General features: G+C 42.5%; 1 protein-coding gene across 2 annotated transcripts in view; it reads right to left on the reverse strand.

The window, feature by feature from the left end:
• Positions 1-23,466, reverse strand: part of THSD7B (thrombospondin type 1 domain containing 7B) — an 820,891-nt gene that overhangs the window by 85,811 nt on the left and 711,614 nt on the right. For both annotated transcript variants that reach the window (XM_077447767.1, XM_077447766.1), the window contains exon 22: positions 15,461-15,606. In XM_077447767.1, coding sequence (XP_077303893.1) covers positions 15,461-15,606 — 146 coding nt within the window. The remainder of the gene's footprint in view (positions 1-15,460; positions 15,607-23,466) is intronic.

The raw sequence follows: 23,466 nt of genomic DNA on the forward strand, positions 1-23,466 counted from the left end.
ACTGGGAAAAAGATATGTGTGAATCTATCCAACAGGGACACAGACAGCAACAAAAATTGAAAAATGATTAAACCCTTTCCTACTCTATCCAAAATAAAAATAAAAACTATGCGGCTCTATCTTTCTGCTGTTCCAATAAAGCTCTGTCGTAAAAGACTAGGAGAGATCAGACTGCGCACACAGCTGAATAAATAATAAGACAGGAACTTCTTCAGTCAAAGTAAATTTAATTATAAATAATTATAAAGACTAGAAATGATTTTGCAAACAAGGTGTCATGCTTTTGTTTTCTTTATAATGAAAAGGGTTTTTTTTTTCTTCAGAAATTCAAAATGAAAAATCAATATTTAAAAAAATAAAAAATACCTAAAAAGAATAAAAATAGTAAAAAGCCTTTTTATTTTCCGATTAATGTTTTTGTTTTCCATCCTAGGAAGAACGGTGAGGAAATTCATAGAGAAATGTGTTGTGTATGCTTTCGGTGGTTGAGTGCAGATTTGTGGAGCTATTTCCTGTGGAATTCATAATACTTTATGTTCATTTTCTTATCACTATGGAATAGCTCGTTTTCTTCCTCCTTCTTTTATTGGTTTTTATTGGACTAACATTTCACAAGTCGCACAAGGTAGTGTTAGGCTGGAATTGGACTATTGCTTTGTCTTATACGCCTTCACCACTATTATGACTATCATTATTATTGCTGATGTTCCTCTTGCTTTACATGTTCGGTTTCACACCATCTGTAATCTACATCTGTCCATAGGTGGCAGTATAGGGTACATAACTGTGTTTAATAAGGTTCGAAACAAAGAATAACACAACATGCAAACTGCAGTTCACCAGGATGACCAATCAGACTTCAGTGCACTGGGGTCAGCTAAGGGAATATTATCTACTTGTTATGGGTTACCTCAGCCACCAACTGTTACTGTCTTACGCTAGGTTCACACCTTTGCGTTTTTGCGGGTCACGTTTGCGTGGGCACGGCAGCCCATTCAAAAACGAAACGCCTGTTGTGCCTGCGTTTCCGCAAAAAAAGAAGGCACATGCACCTTTTCAAAAACACGGCTGCGGGGAAATCGCATGGTCAAACAGACCATGCAATTTCCCTGCGGTTCTCGCATCTTCAGACGCACTGCGATTTTACATGCGTGGGTGTGCCATTCAGAATGAATGGCAGTCCTGCACGTTTCCACAGAGCAGTGCATTTTCACTGCGGGTGGGGGAATTGTTGCAATTTTTGCACCCGTAGCCACGTGCAGAAGTGTGAACCAATCATAAGGGCTCATTCCCTGCAGCCGTGCTTTTCAAAAGGTGCATGTGCCTTCTTTTTTTTGCGGAAACGCAGACACAGCAGGCCGTTCGTTTGAATGGGCTGCTGTGCCCACGAATGTCTGTTGATCAACACAGGCTCAGCACAAGGACACCTAGATTCATCATGTAGGGGTCTATGGGGTTGGTTTACTAAAGGCAAATCCACTTTGCACTACAAGTGCACTTGGGAGTACAGTGACTGTAGATCTGAGGGGAAGAATGATACCGTTGTCATTACTAAAATATTGTATATAGTCCCTTATCATCCCCTCCAAGAGCTTGCATACTATTGATGTTAGGCTAACTGGTCTGTAATTCTCAGGGATGTATTTTGGGCCCTTTTTAAATATTGGTGCTACATTGGCTTTTCTCCAATCAGCTGGTTCCATTACAGTCAGTAGACTGTCAGTAAAAATTATGAAAAATGGTCTGGCAATTACTTGACTGAGTTCCCTAAGTACCCTCAGGGGCAAGCCATCTGGTCCAGGTGATTTATTAATGTTACATTTCCCAAGTCTAATTTTAATTCTGTTCATTGTTAACCATGGAGGTGCTTTCTGTGATGTGTCATGAGGATAAACACTACAGTTTTGATTACTGAAGCCCCCCGATTCCCTCGGGAAGACTGAGGAGAAGAATACATTCAATACCTTCGCCATCTCCCCATCCTTTGTAACCAGATGACCTTCCCCATTCTTTATGGGGCTAATATGGTCTGTCCTCCCTTTTTTACTGTTTACATATTTTTTTTGCTCTCCTCCACTATGTGTCTTTCCTGTTCTTTCTTAGCTGCCCTAATTGGACTCTTACATTTTTTGTTGCATCCTTTATAAAGTCTGAATGCTGATAATGATCCTTCAACCTTGTATTTTTAGAAGGCCTTCTCCTTTGCTTTTATATGCATTTTTACATTGGAGTTAAGTCATCCAGGACTTTTGTTCGCTCTTTTAAATTTATTACAGGATTTATGAGATGCATTGGCTAATGCCCTTATTTAATATGCTCTTAAATAAGGATGAGCCGAACACCTCCCTGTTCGGTTCCCACCAGAACCTGTGAACAGACCTAAACTTTGTGTGAACTTTAGAACCCTATTAAAGTCTATGGGACTCGAAGGTTCAAAATCTAAAGTGCTAATTTTAAAGGCTAATATGCAAGTTACTGTCCTAAAAAGTGTTTGGGGACCCGGGTCCTGCCCCAGGGGACATGGATCAATGCAAAAAAAAGTTTTAAAAACGACCGTTTTTTCAGGAGCACTGATTTTAATAATGATTAAAGTGAAACAATAAAAGTGTAATATTCCTTTAAATTTTGTACCTGGGGGGTGTCTATAGTATGCCTGTGAAGGGGCTCATGTTTCCCGTACTTAGAACTGTCCCTGCACAAAGTGTCATTTCTGCAGGAAAAAAATTCTTTTAAAATCACTTGCGGCTATAATGAATTGTCGGCTCCCGTAATACAGAGAACACTCAATGAGTGTTCTCTGTATTACGGGAGCCGACAATTCATTCATTGATTAAAAAAAAAAAAGCGTGGGGTTCCCCTAAATTCAATTACCAGGCCCTTCAGGTCTGGTATGGATATTAAGGGGAACCCCACGTCAAATTTAAAAAAAATGGCGTGGGGGTTCCCCTAAAAATCCATACCAGACCCTTTATCCGAGCATGCAACCTGGCAGGCCGCAGGAAAAGAGGGGGGGACGAGAGAGCGCCCCCTCCTGAACCGTACCAGGCCACATGCCCTCAACATTGGGAGGATGCTTAGGGGGTCTTTGACCCCTCAAAGCACCATGTCCCCATGTTGATGGGGACAAGAGCCTCATCCCCACAACCCTGGCCGGTGGTTGTGGGGGTCTGCGAAGGGCTTATCAGAATCTGGAAGCCCCCTTTAAACAGGGGACCCCCAGATCCCGCCCCCCCTGTTTGAAATGGTAAGGGGGTACAAAAGTACCCCTACCATTTCACAAAGAAAGTGTAAAAAATGGTTAAATAAGACAAACACACTTTTGAAAAATTCCTTTATTAAAAATAAAAATAAATGTAAAAAAAGATTCCAGCAGTGGTAATCCACTCTTGCTATCCAACGACGGATGATCATCTCTCCGGGGTCCAGGCACTGGGATCCCCGCAGTGTCTCCTCAGTGGAAACAGAAGATGGATGCATGGATGTACTGCGCTGGACTGAAAATCACCCGTCGCTGGATCAGATCAACCATCGCTGGAACTTTCTGAATTTCGAATTTTTGAATTTCTGATTTTCAAATTTCCAAATTTAGAATTTTCGCATTTCCGAATTTAGAATTTTTAGAATTTTGAATTTTCGAATTTCGAATTTTTAAATTTCCAAATTTAGAGTTTTTGAATTTAGAATTTTAGAATTTCCGAATTTCGAATTTTCGTATTTCTGAATTTTCAAATTTCCGTATTTTCACATTTTCATATTTTCAAATTTTCAAGTTTTCAGAAATCGAAAATTCGGAAATTCAAAAATTTGAAATTTGGAAATTTGAAATTTGGAAATTTGAAATTTGGAAATTTGAAATTTGGAAATTTGAATATTCAGAAATTTGGAAATCTGAAATCTGGAAATTCGAAATTCAGAAATTTGAACATTTGACAATTCAGAAATTCGGAAATCTGAAGTTTGGAAATTCAAAATTTGGAAATTTGAAAATTTGGAAATTTGAAAATTTGGAAATTTGAAAATTTGGAAATTCGGAAATGTGATATTTGGAAATGTGAAAATTCAGAAATTTGGGAACTTGGAAATTTGGAAATCTGAAATCTGGAAATTCAAAATTTGAAAATTCAGAAATCTGAAATCTGGAAATTCGAAATTCAGAAATTTGAAAATTTGACAATTCAGAAATTCGGAAATCTGAAGTTTGGAAATTCAAAATTTGGAAATTTGAAAATTTGGAAATTTGAAAATTTGGAAATTTGGAAATATGAAATTTGGAAATGTGATATTTGGAAATGTGAAAATTCAGAAATTTGGGAACTTGGAAATTTGGAAATCTAAAATCTGGAAATTCAAAATTTGAAAATTCAGAAATCTGAAATCTGGAAATTCGAAATGTGGAAATTTGAAAATTCGTAAATTCGGAAATCTGAAATTTGGAAATTCAAAAATGCAAAATTCAGAAATTTCCGAATTCCGAATATTCTAATTTCTGAAAAAAAGCAAAAAATCGAATGAAACAAAAACAAACATATTTTTTGTCAGTGGACATGTCTAATTAATATGAGCTGGTTCAGTCTCATCTGTTGGCCTATAAAAGATCATGAGATGTTTCTTGTGTGAAGGTATCACGCAAGAAACATCTCATGATAGGTAAAGGCAAAGAGCTCTCCGACAACCTTTGCTACCTTATTATTGCAAAACATACTGATGGCATTGGTTACAGAAGGATTTATAAACTTCTGAATGTTCCATTGAACTCTGTTGGGGCCATAATCTGGAAGTGGAAAAAGAACATAATTGCACCATAATCCGGTCATGACCAGGTGCTCCTTACAAGATTTCTGACAGAGGAGTGAAAAGAATTATCAGAAGAGTTGTCCAGGAGCCAAGGACCACTAGCTTCAGAAAGACCTGGAATTAGCGGGTACAATTGTTTAACGAAAACAAGAATTAACGCGCTCAACTGCCATGGCCTGTATGCACGCTCACCACGCAAGACTCCATTGCTGAACAAAAAGCATACTGAAGCTCATTAAAAATTTGCTGCACAACATTTATACAAGTCTGTGAAATACGGGGAGAATATAATCTGGTCAGATGAGACCAAAATGCCACTTTTTAGCTGCAATAATACACACCATGTTTGGATGCCAAATGGTCCTGTACATCCCCCCAAAAACACCCCCCATACCAACCGAGGCGGGAACATCATGGTGTGGGGTTGTTTTTCAGCATACGGTACTGGCAAACTTCATATTATTGAAGGAAGGATGAATGGAAACATGTACCCAGACATTCTTGGTAAAACATTTGCTGCCATCTACCAGGATGATGAAGATGAAACGAGGGCGGACATTTCAGCAGGACAATCATCCCAAACACAAAGCCAAGGAAACTTTCAACTGGTTTCAAAGCAACACATGCGACTAGTCTCTCCATACAGGAGGCGTCTTGACGCTGTCATTACCAACAAAAGATTTTGTACCAAGTATTAACCCCTTACCGCCGAGCATACGCAGATATGCGACCTTGGCTTTTGGGGGTTATACCGGGATGATGCCCGCAGCTGCAGGCATCATCCTGGTACCATTTTTTAGAGCGGGCGATCAGCTTTCTAGGTATAACAACCAATGTGGCTAAAAGCCGCTCGACTGTTATCCTGTAGGAGCGGGAGGTGACGTCCCTCCCTCCTGCTGCCTTCCACCGCTCCGATCGGGCCTCCCGTCCCACCAGGAGACCCGATCCACGAGCCGCCACTTCCGGCAGCTAGAGACAGACTGACACGAAGCCGGAAACGGCTTTGTTCTAGTCTTCTGCATGTAAACACGGAAGCGACGTCACGACGTCACTTCCTGTTTATTCGGCTGACAATAGCGCCGGATTTAAAAAATATATACAGTATTCAGAACCGCCCTTTTCGGAGAAGGGAGGGATTTGGGGGGAAAGGAGGGCTTTGGGATCTCCCGAACTCCCGACTGGACCCCCGATCCCTCCATAAAGAGTACCTGTCACCGTCTATTACTGTCACAAGGAATGTTTACATTCCTTGTGACAGCAATAAAAGTGATCACATTTTTTTTTTTTTAAAGACACAATTTAATAATATAAAAATAAATAAAATAAATAAGTAAAAATGTTTCTTTTTTTTAAAGCGCCCCATCCCCACAAGCTTGCGCAGCAAGCAAAACGCATACGGAAGGTCTGCCTGCATATGTAAACGGTGTTCAAATCACACATGTGAGGTATCGCCGCAATTGTCAGATCGAGAGCAATAATTCTTGTATTAGATCTCCTCTATAATTCTAACCTGGTAACCTTAAAACAAAATTTAAAGCGTCGCCTATGGAGATTTTTAGGTACCATAGTTTGTCGCCAATGCGTGCAATTATAAAGTGTGACATGTTGGGTATCTATTTACTCGGCGTAACAGCATTTTTTATACAAAAAAAAGGGATAACTATACTGTTTCATTTTTTTTTAATTCATGAAAATGTCCCTTTTCCCAAAAAGTTGCGTTTATGTCACAAATACCGTGTGACATAAAATATTGCAACAATCAATATTTTATTCTCTAGATTCACTGCTAAAAAATAAATAAATATATATATATATATATATATATATATATATATATATATATATATATATATATATATATAATGTTTGGGGGTTCTAAGTAATTTTCTAGCAAAAAATACAGATTTTAACTTGTAAACACCAAATGTCAGAATGTGTTATTGTTCAGTTGTATACTGCAATGCAAGTGCTTTTGGAGCTGTGGTGTCATAATGCAGGGGTGAACCCAACCTAGTTGAATTGGCCCTAGACCAGTGATGGTGAACCTTGGCACCCCAGATGTTTTGGAACTACATTTCCCATGATGCTCAAATACACTGCAGAGTGCATGAGAATCATGGGAAATGTAGTTCCAAAACATCTGGAGTGCCATGGTTCGCCATCACTGCCCTAGAATATGTAAGAAATTGCATTGAAGACATTAACCGCTTGAGGTCTGGGCCATAGCCGAACGACGGCTACAGCGCGGACCTCACGTCATAGGACGGCCTCCCCAGTGCACGCTCCCAGCGACGCTGTTATCACCGAGTGACTGAGACTCGGGTGATCACCGATCCGAGTAAGGGCCCGGTCCCGGCCCCTTACCATGTGATCAGCTGTCAGCCAATGACAGCTGATCACATGATTTAAACAAAAGCTTGCTAATCATTTTTTTTTCTCCTCACACTGACAGCGCGAGGAGAAAAAAAAAAGGGACATCGGTCCCGAATAGGAAGGATCACAGGCACCTCATCTGTGCCAATTAGTACCCCCTGTCAGTGCCACCTGCCAGTTCCCACAGTGCCCACCAGTGCCACCTATCAATGCCCATAAGTGCCACCTATCAATGCCCACAAGTGCCACTTATCAATGCTCACCAGTGGTGCCAATCAGTGCCACCTATCAGTGTAAGCAATCAGTGCCCATTATTGCCACCCAGCATTGCCCATTATTGCCACCCAGCAGTGCCCATCACTGCCACTCATCAGTGCCCATCACTGCCACCTATCGGTGCCCTTCACTGCTGCCTCATCAGTGTACATCAATGAAGGAGAAAAATTACCTGTTTGCAAAATTCTATGACAAAATATAAAAATTTTTATATATATATATATATATATATATATATATATATATATATATATATATATATTTAAATTCGGTCTTTTTACATTTTTTTAACAAAAAATAAAAACCGCAGAGGTGATAAAATACCAGCAAAAGAAAGCTCTATTTGTGAGGAAAAAATGATAAAAATTTACTTTGGATACAGTGTTGTATGACCGCACAATTGTCATTCAAATTGCATCAGCGCAAGCTGAAAATTGGGATTGGAAAACTTTGTAGTTTTTCACCTCAATGCATTCTGGGTGGAAAACCTCTTGCAGTGCAGAAGCCCCCCAGTGCCCCCCGTGTTACTTACCTGAATACTCTTTTTCTTGCGCCAGGGACGAGCACACCAGCTCTAGCCAGTGTCTTTTGTCCTGATTGGCTAGATTGATAGCAGCGAAGCCATTGGCTCAAACTGCTGTCAATTAAATCCAATGATGTGGGCGCTGGGGGGGGGGGGGGAGCAGGGCTGAGTCATACATTCGACGGCTATGGATGCCGAACGCTGGACTTGGGAGTGCGCCCGCAAGGTAACTCCCTCGGGAAGCGATTCCCCTAGGGCTTATCTAATGCGGGGAGGAGCCACCAAGGGGCCACAGAAGAGCAGGTTCTGGACCAGAAGCTGCACAGTAGCGATAAGTATGATATGTTTGTTATTTTAAATAATAAAAAAAACAAAAACCTTATAATCACTTTGAAATGGCCCCCCGGGGCAGAGCTGTGAATACTGAACACATGCTATGCAATTTGTCTGCATTACATAAACATGGAAAACACACCACTCGTTTAACGCATTAATGAACGGCATTTAGCAATTGTCTGTGGAAATCACTATAAATGAACTGATTTCCTGGCATGCATTCCATGTATTTATAACAACATATTGATCGTCCTCGTTGATGGCTAAATAATTCAGCTTCAAACAAGGGGAGGACACATGCGTGTTTTCTGACACACTGCGCTAATTATCAACCAAAAGATCAATTGGCAGCGCGTTGTACGAATGTTCGCTTAAGCAACGCTGACCTTTAAGGCTGTCAAATGTGCCACGTCCCTCGTACTTTACATTCTACGCATGGTAGTGGACGCCAAGCACAGGAAACCATCAAGCAACAAAGATAAGGAAAAGCCAATTTGGATGTCTCAAGATTGACTGATCCCCAACATAATCAGGAAATTTATCTTATGGATTGGACTGTCTCTTCCACAGATCGCCCTGAAGTTTAATTAGGAATTACCCTTTAGACCCCTGCTTAGGGCTCCCGACTTCTGACTAGGAGGGCTCTAAGTTTATTGCTATCATAAACCAGTATGGCCAGAAATCTGGGTAATGCACTCATGCAGGGTACCTAAAGTGTATGCCTGTGAAAAAGTAAAAAAAAAAAAAAAATACATGCAGCATACCACTGCACTATTATTATTATTATTATTATTATGTAGCCCCGGCTCCTGAAGAGCATGCACTATGTGTTTTTGTCATTTAACTTTACCTTTGAACCGCAGTTTGGTTTTGGGTTTAATTATCCTAAATTTAGCACCAGTCTAGCTGGACTGCCGGGTGTTCTGCCTGACCATAGGTGGCGCTGTCATCATGGCAGGGTGCAGAATGCAGTCTAGTTGAATGCATCAAAGGTGATTCTCTCTCGGAACCAGCCCAGTGGGAGTGTCATTCTTGCTGTGCTTCCTGGGAGAGGGTACTTGAGGTGCGGATGTCACGTGTTTCGGGGTTCCGCTCCAGAAGTATGTTCTGACTGTTTGGTCCTGGTACTTCTGACTAGCCCCCAGGACTCTCATGGCCTGGGGTGCGGATCCACCGGATCGTACGTCTCGGGGCTGGCTAGCCCGAGATGAGGGAACTGAAGGAAGGATTCAGAGTTGGTCCGGTGCCGTCTCAGTTAGTGGAGAGGCCCAACAATTGTGAAGTTATCCAGGGGAGGACTCTTCGGGAGAAGGCCACGCAAGGGTTGACTTCTCATCAAGAGCCTGGACACGTTGAAAGAATCCAATCTCGTGTGATATCACTGGACTAGCTGCAAGATACTGGTACCATACGAGGGTTCTACAAACTTTCAGTTCCACTAAAGTGTTCTATAGCAAAGTCTGTGGCAGAGACTTGTTTCTGATTTAAACACAATGTTGACTGCTAGGCCTGGTGAGAGAAGGACTATCCAATAAGGGTGAGGATCCAGTGGTGAATGGCTATTCTCTGGGTTTTCTTCTGGTGAGAGATTTTCTTACCATTGAAGTTATAGATAAGAGTACCTGGATTTTCTAAACCCTCTAACCCTACATTGAGAGACTGTGTTGTTAACAATTTTTTCGCAAATAAAAATCCCTTCAAGTGGATCTGGCGTCAGCCTCTGCAGTTTTTGGGTCATCTACCTCGGGAACCCCTACATGTGTACGAGGAGAAGAAGGTAACGGTAAGCCCAATAAAATCAGCCACTCCTTCGGGGGTCAGTGCTACAATTATTATACACGATTTATATAGCGGCAACAGTTTACGCAGCGCTTTACAATGCATAGGGGGGGGGGGGGGGGGGGGAACAACACAATTACAGTATAGTTCAATACAAAAGGTACAGGAGGGCCCTGTTCATAGAGCTTATACTGCACTAGACATTTTTTGTCTCTTTTAAAACAATGCAAGTATAGAATACCAGCTGGTGATCAGTGGTGGCTGTTTTTTTTTTGGGGGGGGGGGGGGGGGGAGGGCACAAACGAACTAAAAAAATCTGAAAAATACTGAAACAAAAACATCAATTGCAGCCTGACTGTGCCATCAATTGCAGTCACTGTGTATGCATCTAATGTAATTTGACAATGAGCAGGCACACCCTTGACATGATCGGATACGACAGAAAACATAACCCCTACTGCCCCCCTGAAGAAGCCCTTCTTGGGAAAAAAAAAGCTGGGTTTTGCTCTGTGGAATATTTCTGGTTCTGTCACCACTTTATGAGCAAAATTGTGGCAATCATACATTTGGTGCAATGTTTAAGCATTTTGGGTTCTGTGTAGTTCCATTCTTTGTGAAATATTTATGGAATGCATTTTAAATTTAAAGTCTATTATTTTGAATATATGGCTTCATTCAGTAATAAGAAGTTATTACTGTGGAGATGCATTGCATCGGTTTTCTTACATACACTTTGACATTTTTATGAATACAGAACCTCATCATCTATATGCAGACTGTAAAAATCCTCCTCATTATCAGTCCCATCAGGTAGCTGTATGATATCAGAAGATGTCAATAGTTTGGTTTTAATTTACATATGGATAGGAACAGAACCGCGGAAAGGAAATCACAAGGATTTTATCATATCTATTTAAAGCACAAATACACAAGCTGGCTACATCTAGTGAGATTTGTGCTGATGTCGATGTAACAATGTTACTCACATGTCATCTGACACATCAAGTCAACTTTCTCCACTTTTATTTCAGGTTCAATAATGCAGGTCATACATTTTTAGTTATCTTTAAATTATTCAGAGCCCCATCCCCCTTTCATTTGGTTCATATACTCATACAAGGGTATGGATATCTCCGGACAAGAACTCAGAGCCAAAGTCTCCTACAATCCTACGTAAGTGTTGAGGAAGCAAACTGATCAGATACAGAAAACACAATTTGATTGCTAATGTTTTCTATGAGATAAACCTCTGCTGGGACTGTCTATAGCGGGCTTTCTCAACCTTTTAACCCTAGAGGAACCCCAACAATAATTTTCATGTCTCAAGGTAACCTTACTAAAACCATATCATCAGGGCTCAATAGGAACCATGCTCCTTATATTAGTGGTTAATAGGAAGAATGTACCCCTTAAAGTGGTGTTTAAAATTCCACCCTTAACCACTTGCTTACTGGGCACTTAAACCCCCCTCCTGCCCAGACCAATTTTCAGCTTTCAGCGCTGATGCACTTTGAATGACAATTGCGCGGGCATACAACACCGTACCCAAATGACATTATTATCATTTTTTCCCCACAAATAGAGCTTTCTTTTGGTGGTATTTAATTACAGCTGGGAGTTTTATTTTTTGTTAAACAAACAAAAAAAGATGCAAAAAAAAAAAATCATGTTTAATAGTTTGTTATAAAACAGGTCATTTTTCTCCTTCATTGAAGTGCGCTGATGAGGCGGCACTGATAGGCTGCACTGGTGGGCACTGATAGGCTGCACTGGTGGGCACTGATAAGCATAGTTAAGGCGGCACTAACAGGCACAGATAAGGTGGCAACGATAGGCACAGATAAGGCAGTACTGATGGGCACAGATAAGGCAGCACTGATGGGCAAAGATGGGCACAGATAAGATGGCACGGATGGGTGGCACGGATGGGTGGCACTAAGGGGCACTGATAGGTACCACTGATAGATGGGACTGATGGGCACTGATAGGTGGCACTGATAGATGGCTCTGATAGGTGGCACTGCTGGGCACTGATGGGCGGCACTGATGGGCACTGGTAGATGACACTGATGGGCACGGATATGTGGCACTGGGGTGCAGCACCGTTGTTGAGGCAGATTGTGGGCACTGATGGGTGGCACTGTGGGCACTGCTGGGCGGCACTGACGGGGGGCACTTATTTATTCATGAGGTGGCACTGGCAGGGGGCAGGTGGGCACTGGTAAGCTGGCCGTGATCGGGACTAATGTCCCGATCACGGCCGCCGGTGATCGGCTCTTTTTTTTTCTCCTCGCGCTGTCAGCGCGAGGAGGAAAAATAGCCAATTACCGGCTCCGTTGTATCACATGATCAGCTGTCATTGGCTGACAGCTGATCACGTGGTAAGGGGTTGGGATCGACCCCTTGCTCGGATCCGTGATCAGGCGAGTCTCATAGACTCGCCGATCACAGAGCGCGCCGGCCGCTCCTGCACGGGACGACGTCAATAGACGTCGTCCCGGCAAAGGAGGTCCGCGCTGTAGCCGTCATTTGGCTATAGCGCGGATCTCTAGTGGTTAAAGACATCTACAAAGATATTTGGTGTCATGCTGCTGGCTTTGCCAAGTGGTGCTGAACCTTGAACTCTGTAGGCACCATCAAATAGGTGGTTCATCAGCCACATCTCAAGGAACTCCTAGCAACCTCTGGAGGAATCCTAGGGTTCCACAGAACCCTGGTTGAGAATGGCTGGTTTATAGCCATGATGGCCAACCTGTGGCCCAGGAGCTGTAAGGCCCTTTGGTACTTACTGTGCGGCTCTCAGGCTCCAGCAATTTTTTTGTCTTGGTGCTTACTCCACTGAAGGAAAACTATTCATTAGCCAGGCTTCTGCAAATTAGACAGTTTGGTTTGTTTTACTTTTCACTCTTTCCTACCATCTGCTTGTTGTTAATGCTCTTTCTTCTTTTTGTATATTTTTATTGCCTATTTTGTATAACAGATATTGTTGAGGGCAATAGCATAAAAACACCTGTTTAAATTTAAAGTGGAAGTAAACCCATCGATTTAAACAGTTAAAAAAAAGGCATGCCGGGAATGCTAACTGCACATTGGCTGTGCTCTCAGCCAAACTATCAAACCATCCAATGGCTGGTGTCATAACGAATCACATGTGCAGCACCATAGCAGTTGAAGATTATACAGAGGCAAAGATGGCAGCTTTCTTGGCTGAAAACGATAGGGGAGTTTACTTCCACTTTAAGCGAGCTGTAAGGAGCACAAATCTGGAAATTTGGATTTGTAAAGAGACTGGAATGGCAATGATTTCTGTAACATATTCCCAATCTTTGCGTCCTGTAGCTTGCCAACTCAAAGAATACAAATGGGTTCCAGACTACAAATTTAGGAGTCCAAAATATATTTAACTGTTAGTAATAGCGACACATATAAAAACAGCCAGCGTGTTTCCAGGCAACAGAACTCTCCCTTCATTAAGGATTTGGAAAATGGAATAAGAACTTGAATGGACTCAATGGAAACTACAATAAATTGGATCTAAAGCTGGCCATTGATGGATTAAATCTCGGTTGGTTCAGCAGGGACTGGCTGAGATTCGATCAATTTATGGGCAAGTTGGTTTTACCCAAGTCAATCTATCAATCAACTTGGGTACAACCAGGCTGTCAGTATTTTTACATACGATCACTGCAGATGGCTATAGCTGGGAGCAATAATCATTGCGTGCTACTGGTTGGGAAGACTCCCTGTATCACCCCACCTCCCGGTGCCGGCAGAACACAATAGGTGCTGCAGGAGGGATTCAGCCATCAGCACTGACTGTGTTGATGGGGGAAGTAAGCAATTTTCTTTCCTTCAACCACATGTGGAATTGAGTCATCTATGGCCTGCTTAAGTCTGATCTGATGTAAAACCTTCTTTTCGATGGGAAATATAACAATTGTGACAATGTAATCAGCAGAAGTTACTGTAACATATCTTCTGTCTCCAACTACTCCTTTAGCATGCTTTCAGTGCCTGACTGTAGTAGCAGCCTCTGAGAGTTTTTCTATAGCCTTGGGCTTTGGTGATGTTAAAGACTGCACTTGAGTCCATCTTTATCGAGTAAGTTGACCACCAATAGTCTACAGCAGGGGTAAGCAACCCAGGCACTCCAGCAGTGGTGAAACTACAAATCCCATCATGCCTCTTTCTCTGGGAGACATGCTTACTGCTGAGAGAGCCTTGAAATGCTTAATGGACTTGTTGTTTCAGCTGGAGTTCTGAGGTTGCCTACCCATTGCCTACATGCACTGAACCCATGTGTCCTCCTCACACTTCCATGATCTGAAAGGAAGCACTTGTGCAATGTGACTATTTTCTTTTAGTATAAAAGAGGAAGTAAACCCTGATGAGTTTACTTCCTCTTTCATTCCCTGCAAAGGCAAAGCATAATGGACTACTGTGCATCGCATAGTAGTCCATTATGTGTCACTTACCTGACACAGGAGCCAGCGATGTCACCGCTGTCCCCTGTAGTCCGGCGCATCCATCTTCTTGGTGGGGTCTCGCTGCTCCGCCGATGTTATTCGACGAAGCCGCAATGACGTCACTCCCGCGCATGCGCACGGGAGCCAACACACGCGGCATCTTCGTCGTTGACGATGCCGCGCTCAGTGCGCCGCTGTCTACGGCACATGCGCCGTAGACAGCAGTGCCTGTCTTTCGGCAAATATCTCCTAAACCGTATAGGTTTAAGAGATATTTCTTAGACCTACGGGTAAGCCTTAATCTAGGCTTACCTGTAGGTCAAAGTGTGTTGTAAGGGTTTACAACCACTTTAATGTTGACCTGGACTGTGTCTCAGTTGTGCCACTCCTTCTCCCAGCCTGAGTGCTGCTTTACAGGAGGTGGCATAAGGCTAGTATCAAGGTAGATTCAGGTACCTTTCCGACAGTATGTGAAAATCCATTTCATCAGTTTTATCATCCATAACTCTGGTTTTTCCATCTGAAATTTGGCTTTTAACCAAAGCCAACATTAGGAGCTGTGCAAACACTTTTGGTGGCTAATATTGCACATACCTATACAGATATAGATTTATTTATCAGACTTAAATATAGAACAAATTTATAAAAAAAGCAGAACCAGGCATTGTTGATTGCAAACACATACAGATAGCCACTAGAGGGAAAATTCACAAATATGCAATAAAGGCAATATCATGAAAATATGAAAAAGCAAGCTCTGAAAGTGACATAAAAATGATTTTTGGACAAATTTTGTGGCACAAACTAAAAATATCCACTCACTACAAGCAAACTAAAAAATAGTTTCTTCTTAGTAAGATACCAGCAGACATCTGTAGGAAGTGTGTGATTCACAAAGCAGAATTTTACATACCTCTACTTTACACGTTGACCACTCTCCAAACCTCCAGACATAGCAGGGGGAAACTGGGCATCCCTTGTGCTGGGCGAGATGAGCCGGACATGGTCTCCCATCTCCTTCTGCTTGCATTATAATGCGTCGGGAACGTGTCTGATGGCCTACAAGACAAAAAAAAAAGCTTTGATCAATCCTTCCTGTGTGAATTATGGTTAGGTGTGAAATGTGAGTGAGTGCCGGCAAAACGCAGACATCCAAAAAGTTATTGGATCTACAATGTCTAGTCCATTTAACTGGCTTGTTATAATGCCTTCTGGCTTCTAGTTTCAATTGACTGGCACCTAAAGCCCCGTACACACGAGAGAACTTATGTCCGACAGACTTCCGAAGGAGTTCTGCCGGAGTTCTGCCGGAGTTCCGACAGAGTTCTGACGGACTTTTCGACTGAGCGGACTTTTTCCACACACAATCACACTAAACTCCGACGGATTCGAACGTGATGACGTACGACTGGACTCGAATAAGGAAGTTCATAGCCAGTAGCCAATAGCTGCCCTAGCGTCGGTTTTAGTCCGTCGGAATAGCATACCCACGAGCGAATTTTTCGAAGGGGCCGGGTCCGGTGGAGTTCCGTCGGAAAAATTTGAAGCATGTTCCATATTCTAAAGTCTGTCAGACTTTGGCGAATCAAAAGTCCGTTGCAGCCCACACACGATCGAATAGTCTGACGGAATCATTCCGTCGGACTTTGGATGTTCAAAAGTCTGCTCGTGTGTACACGGCATTAGTGTTAAGATATGGGGGTGTTTAGCTCTCGTGATGCTATATGCATTTGTTCAGTCCCCATAAGTCAGCGCTTCAGTTTAAAGCATTTGTTACCCCAACACTTCATATCCCTGATATGTGCCTGCTGTACCATGTACTTGTATGAGAAAATATCCTGTTCTCTTTGTATTTCTTCCTTTATGTTAAATCCTGCCAGTCCCCTTGCTTTCCTATTAAAACCTGACCACACTAAGCAGGAGAACACACCATGGTCAGTTCTCCAGCTATGCTGGGAACTCAGCCTGCTCTCCTCTAATGATCAGACCTGTCCTGACACCCCCTCGCTGCACAGCCAGTCACTGGGAAGCTCAGTGTACTGCTGCACTCCACAAATCTGGCCTTTATAGAAGAGTGGCTAACAAAAAGCCATTGTTAAAAGAAAGCCATAAAAAGTCCCATTTGCAGTTTGCGAGGATACATGTGAGGGACACAGAAAACCTGTTGAAGAAGGTGCACTGATCAGATGAGAGCAAAATTTTACTTTTTTGGCCTAAAAGCAAAACACTATGTGTGGTGGAAAACTAACACTGCACATCAATCTGAACACACCATCCCCACCATAAAACATGGCGGTGGCAGCATCATGTTGTGGGGATGCTTTTCTTCAGCAGGGACAGGGAATCTGGTCAGAGTTGATGGGAAGATGAATGGAGCCAAATACAGGGCAATCTTAGAAGAAAAACTGTTATGCCGTGTACACACGACCGTTTTTTACATCGGAATAAACTCTGACATACAACACGTATGACGGGACTAGAAAAAGGAACGGTCAATAACCAGTAGCCAATTGCTGTCGTCTCATACTTGCTTCAGCATGCGTCGTTTTTGGTCCGTCGGAACTGCATACAGACAAGCGGTTTTCCTGATAGGAATTGATTCCGTTGGAAAGATTTAAAATATGTTCTCTTTCTAGGTCCGCCAGAATTTTCGCAAAAAAAAAGTCAGATGAGGGCCACACACGATCGGAATATCTGATGAAAAGATTCCGTTGGACTTTTTCTCCCGGAAAGTCCGACCGTGTGTACACGGCATTAGAATCTGCAAAAGACTTGAGACTGGGGCGAAGGTTCACCTTCCAGCAGAACAACAACCCCAAACATACAGTCAGAGCTACAATGGAACGGTTTAGACCAAAGCATATTCATGTGTTTGAATGGCCCAATTACAGTCCAGACCTAAATCCAATTGAGAATCTGTGGCAAGACTTGAAAATTGCTGTTCACAGATGCTCTCCATCCAGTCTGACAGAACTTGAGCTATTTTGCAAAGAAGAACGGGCAAAAATGTCCCTCTCTAGATGTGCAAAGCTGGTAGAGACATCCCCAACACCACTAAGCCCTTGTACACACGGTCGGAGATTCCGACAACCAAATCCGTCAGATTTTGTCTGACGGATTTTGTCAGAAACTGTTGTATACACACGGTCGGACAAAGTTGTCGGAAAATCCGACATGATGATGTTATTTCATTACGACGGGACTACGTTCACGCTAGTAGCCAATAGCTTTGGTGTAGGAATTTGATCTGAGCATGCGTGGCACTTTGTCCGATCGGAATTCTCTACACATGATCGGAGTATGTCCTTTCGGAGCATTTTGTGGGAAAATTTTACCAACAAGTTGGAAAACTTGGTCCGTCGGATACTGCGACGGAAACAGTCCTATGTAGGCAACACACAGTCGAAATATCCGACAAAACGGTCCGATCAGACACATTCCATCGGAATCTCCGACCGTGTGTACAAGGGCTTACAGCTGTAATTGCAGTGAAAGGTGGTTCTATAAATTATTGAATACAATAAGGGCTGAATACAAATGCACACCACACTTTTCACATATTTATTTGAAAAAAAATGTTTAAAAAATTGTTTATCATTTTCCTTCCACTTCACAATTATGTGCCACTTTGTGTTGGTCTATCACATAAAATCCCAATAAAATACATTTACGTTTTTGGTTGTAACATGATAAAATGTGGAAAATTTCAAGGGGTATGAATATTTTTTGAAGGCACTATACACACGTACACACTCACTTCATGTATAATTGTATATAAATATAACTAAGTATAATACAATATAATATAATATCATATAATGATTGTATAATAATATCCTTTAAAAATACAAAAAAAAGGTGTTTGCCCTTTGTTCCCCATCAATGTATCTATCTTACTACTACAGTACAGCCTTTAATAGTCTCTACAACGTATAAAAATAATTATAAAATATTAAAACAAACTGCCCATGACAGCAAAGTGGGGCATAGCAAAATCATTAAGAAATGTAATTATAATGCAGATCTACAAACTTACTAATAACTGGCCACATCCGATGACCTGCACAATTAAAATGATAATTGATGTAGAAATGATTTTTGTTCCTTTTCGGTCACTTGTATATGTAATTAACGTTGCTAGCACAGCACAGGGTCAGGGACAATCTCTTGTGGGACATTTGAGTGACCATTAAACCTAAATTAAAATGAAATTTATAATATATATTCGATTACATATGGAAATGGGCTTTGTGCTGTAAATGATAAAGGTATTAGGATCCACCTGGGAATTCAGTGTAAATGTAGGAAACCATCAGCCGAGGGCAAATATTTTGGACGCAGATCTCTGCGGTAAATACAAATATTCAGAATAATTGCTAATGTGCTGTTAATAATGTGCTATTATTAATGTATTATTTTTATTAAAAAAAACACAACAAAAAAAAATCTATACTGCCAGCAATTGACAGACAGAGGGATGTCTATGTAGATCAGTGATTCTCAACCAGGGTTCCTCCAGGGGTTGCTAGGGGTTCCTTCAGCATTGGGCAATTTCTGCCTCTCCCATAAGTTCCCACCGACACCATTGATCTTTTTAGCCATCTGTAAAGCCCCGTACACACGAGAGGACTTATGTCCGACAGACTTCCGAAGGAGTTCTGCCGGAGTTCTGCCGGAGTTCCGACAGAGTTCTGACGGACTTTTCGAATGAGCGGACTTGGCCACACACAATCACACCAAGCTCCGACGGATTCGAACGTGATGACGTACGACTGGACTCGAATAAGGAAGTTCATAGCCAGTAGCCAATAGCTGCCCTAGCGTCGGTTTTAGTCCGTCGGAATAGCATACACACGAGCAAATTTTTCGGTAGGAACTGGGTCCGGCGGAGTTCCGTCGGAAAAATTTGAAGCATGTTCCATTTTCTAAAGTCTGTCAGGCTTTGGCGAAAGTCAAAAGTCCGTTGCAGCCCACACACGATCGAAAAGTCTGACGGAATCATTCCGTCAGACTTTGGATGTCGAAAAGTCCGCTCGTGTGTACGGGGCTTTAGGAGGTAATTCTTCCCAATGACCACAAGTGTAAGGACCATTCTTACTACTGACCATCACACTAATGTATCATGAGTTGTAGATTTCTTTATTTTAGCAGCAGGGCCAGATTAAGAACATCATGGGCCTGGTGCTGAGGATTTTGGTGGGGCCTTTTATAAACAATAAGCAAATAAAAATGCAAACATTTTTTTGTTATAACAAATTAAATTAAAGAGAGAGAGGGAGGATGAGAGAGAGAGAAAGGGGGATGAAAGAGGTGTGAGGGGTAAGGGATCGAGGATGAGAGAGAAAGGGGGGGGGGGGGGGTGAGAGAAAGAGGATGCACATGAGCATGTGTGGGAATGACATCAATGCAGCCTGGCCAAGGCAAGTGACCCAAGGCACAGAACCCAGAAGGAAGACCGGGTGAAGATGTTAGTGCCCAGGCCCCACCGGATTGATCACAGCACAGCACTGGAGGGCTCAGTCTGACAATTTAAGTGTACCCTAATGTGCTAATATGCTGGGCATACTTGTACATTATGGCATAACCTACCCCAGGGCCTCTAAAAAGTAGTAATGTTCGAAAAGTTTACTACTGCTTTAATATCACAAGCCTCTCATGGGGCCCCCTACTGACCCTGTGGCCTTTGGGCAGTGCCTAAGCGCATAGTTATCAACATTTCAAAAATATTTTCAGGAACGCTTTTTTTACAATTGCTATATTTAGAGTAGCTGACATCCCCTATGTTCCTCTATACAGCACAATAGTAATTACAAAATTAAATAAATACTAATAATGGGGCAGAACAAATATGAGGACTGTGAGATTTCCTTTAGTTGAACTGACAAAAGTGTGCCCATTCTAGCGCTGGTAACATTGAGGATATTCAGTATAATTTTAAAGAACAGTTTTTGTGGGTAAGAGGCATAGGGGAGGAGTATGGATGGTATAAAAGTGGGAAGTATGTGCAGGTGAGGGAGAGGAATGTGGAGGGTCTAACAGTGTGCACTATGTACATGAGGAGTGCAGAGGGTATGGCAGAAGGCACTATGTACAGGAGAGGAGTGTGAAGGGTATGACAATGGGCAGTATGCACAGCAGAGGAGTGTAGAGGGTATGACATTGGGCACTATGTATAAGAGAACAGTGTGGAGGGTATAACAGTGAGCAATATGTACAGGAGTGTGGAGGGTATGACAGTGGGCACTATGTACAGGAGAGAAGTGTGGAGAGTAGGACAGTAAGCAGTAATTACAGGAGAGGGGTGTGGAGGGAGGGTATGACGCTGGGCACTATGTATAGGAGAGGAGTATGGAGGGAATGACAGTGAGTAGTATGTACAGGAGAGGAGGGTAGAGGGTGTGACAGTGAGTAGTATGTATAGGAGAGAAGTGTGGAGGGTATGACAGTGGGCACTATGTATAGGAGAGGAGTATGGAGGGTATGACAGTGAGTAGTATGTACAGGAGAGGAGTGTGGAGGGTATGACAGTGGGCACTATGTATAGGAGAGGAGTATGGAGGGTATGACAGTGAGCAGTATGTACAGGAGAGAAGTGTGGAGAGTATGACAGCGGGCACTATGTATAGGAGAGAAGTGTGGAGAGTATGACAGTGGGCACTATGTATAGGAAAGGAGGATGAAGTAATCTGGGAAGTAAAAATGTAAAGGTTTGTGGAAGGATGTTTAGGGACTGCGTAGTGGTAAATCGGGCCATACATGGATTGAAATTACACCAATTAAGCAGAGACCAGCCATAGTCGATCTATGTATGGGCTAGCTGGTTTTACACAAGTCAACCTATTAACCGACTTGAGTACAACCAGCCTGTCAGGTTTTCCCCAAAACAATCAGTGCTGCCAGCTATAGTTAGCAACACTGATCATTGTATTCACTAGCAGAACACAATAACACTGCGGGAGTGATTGCCCCATTCACAGGTCAGCAGGTGAAAGGTTGTGTGGGGACAGGCTGGGGAGAGATACTAGTCAGTCCCTGGGTAGGCACTGGTTATTATCAGAGCCAGATACACACAGGTTACATACGCCACGATCGTTAGAACGAGAGCAATAATTCTAGCACTAGACCTCCTCTGTAACTCTAAACGTGTAACCTGTAAAAAAAATTTAAAGCATCGCTTAGTACACAACAAAAAATAGTGCTAACTTTAGTGGGTTTTTTTAATGAATGAAACTGTTTCTTTCCAAAAAAAAGTTTGAAAAATTGCTGCGCAAATGTCATGTAACATAAAAAGTTGCAAAGACCACCATTTTATTCCATAGAGTGTCTGCTAAAGCAATATATAATGCTTGAGGGTTCTGAGTAATTTTCTAGCATAAAAAAATGATGACTTTTACATGTAGGAGAAAAGTCTCAGAATGGGCCTGGGTGGCAAGGGGTTAATTATCATAAGTAATATACAAATAATTATTATAAGCACTGTGAGTTCATCCTCTCAGTCTGCTGCAGAGTGTTCCAGATTGTGTTTAAACTGGCCGCTCTGTATGTAGCTTCTGACAGGCTGCGCAAGCAGCCCTGTATCTCGGGAACCATAGATGATAGCAGCCCCATATTTTAACCAGTGCTGGAGTGAGTCTTTAGCTACCTACCCCCCAAATGTGGGGTTTCTGTGACTCCTGATCGCCGAGCTACATTTTTTTTTTTTTGGGCAAATGGGCCTATCTTGAGAAAGGGGCCTGGAGCTGCAGCTCCAATAGCCCCTATGTTAATCCGGCCCTGTTTAGCAGGGGTTCCTTCGAGACCGGAGAACTATTTAAAGGGTTCCTCTGTGTTGAAAAGGTTGAGAAAGGCTGATGTAGACTCTGAAAAGTAGCACATGCAGCCAATCAGTTGTGATGCAGAGCCAATGGGCAATCAAGAAGCATGCTGATAGGAGGAGAGAGCAGGATGACAGAGAGGTGAGTTCATCAGTCTGTCTGCTTCTCCCTTCACTGTTTAGTCACAGGTTGGGGGAGGCTCAACTCTAAAAACTGGATGGACAGAAAGCAGTGGTGGCCCATCCATAGGAGGCTCTATGTGTCTGGCCCCTAATCTGCATGCAGGGCGACAGACGCATGGATTTCAATGTTTTTTTTTTTTTTAAGCACGTGATTAGAACTAATATTTGCTATTGTCTTCCTGATTCTCCTCCTGGCCAATCAGGAAGCGAGTCCTGAGACCTGATTGGCCAGGGAGTCTTAGCCCTTGTACACACGGTCGGAGATTCCGACAGAATGTGTCCTATTGGACCGTCTTGTCGGATATTCCGACTGTATGTGGTCTGCATCGGACTGTTTCCGTCGGAATATCCGACGGACCAAGTTTTCCAACTTGCCGGTAAAATTATCCGACAAAATGCTCCGATCGGACATACTCCGATCATGTGTACCCTACTCCGACGGACAAAGTGCCACGCATGCTCAGATCAAATTCCTAGACCAAAGCTATTGGCTACTAGCCTGAACATAGTCCCGTCATAACGAAATAACGTCATCACGTTATGTACAATCAGATTTTCCGACAACTTAGTCCGACCGTGTGTATGCAACATCACTTCCGGACCTCTTCTGGAATTAATCCGTCAGAATTACTCCGACGGATTTGGTTGTCGGAATCTCCGACCGTGTGTACAAGGGCTTAGGACTTTCTGCGGGGGGACCTCTGGCCGGTGTGAGTGAGCGCCTATAATGTCATATAGTGTCAGAAACCATGAAATCAGACCAAGACAGAACTACAGTTAAATGACACTTGTTTAATAATAAAAGTAAAAAGAACAAACGTAGTCAAAACATAGCAAAAGTTCAGTAACCGGAATGGATAGTCAGCCATGCCAGACCTCAGGGATCAACGTATTGAAACAGCAAGCAGGATCTGGAGCCAGAA

This window comes from Lithobates pipiens, unplaced genomic scaffold (genome assembly GCF_037356315.1).
Source record: "Lithobates pipiens isolate NorthernLeopardFrog02 unplaced genomic scaffold, aLitPip1_a1.2 Scaffold_22, whole genome shotgun sequence".
In the NCBI taxonomy this organism is placed as follows: domain Eukaryota; kingdom Metazoa; phylum Chordata; class Amphibia; order Anura; family Ranidae; genus Lithobates; species Lithobates pipiens.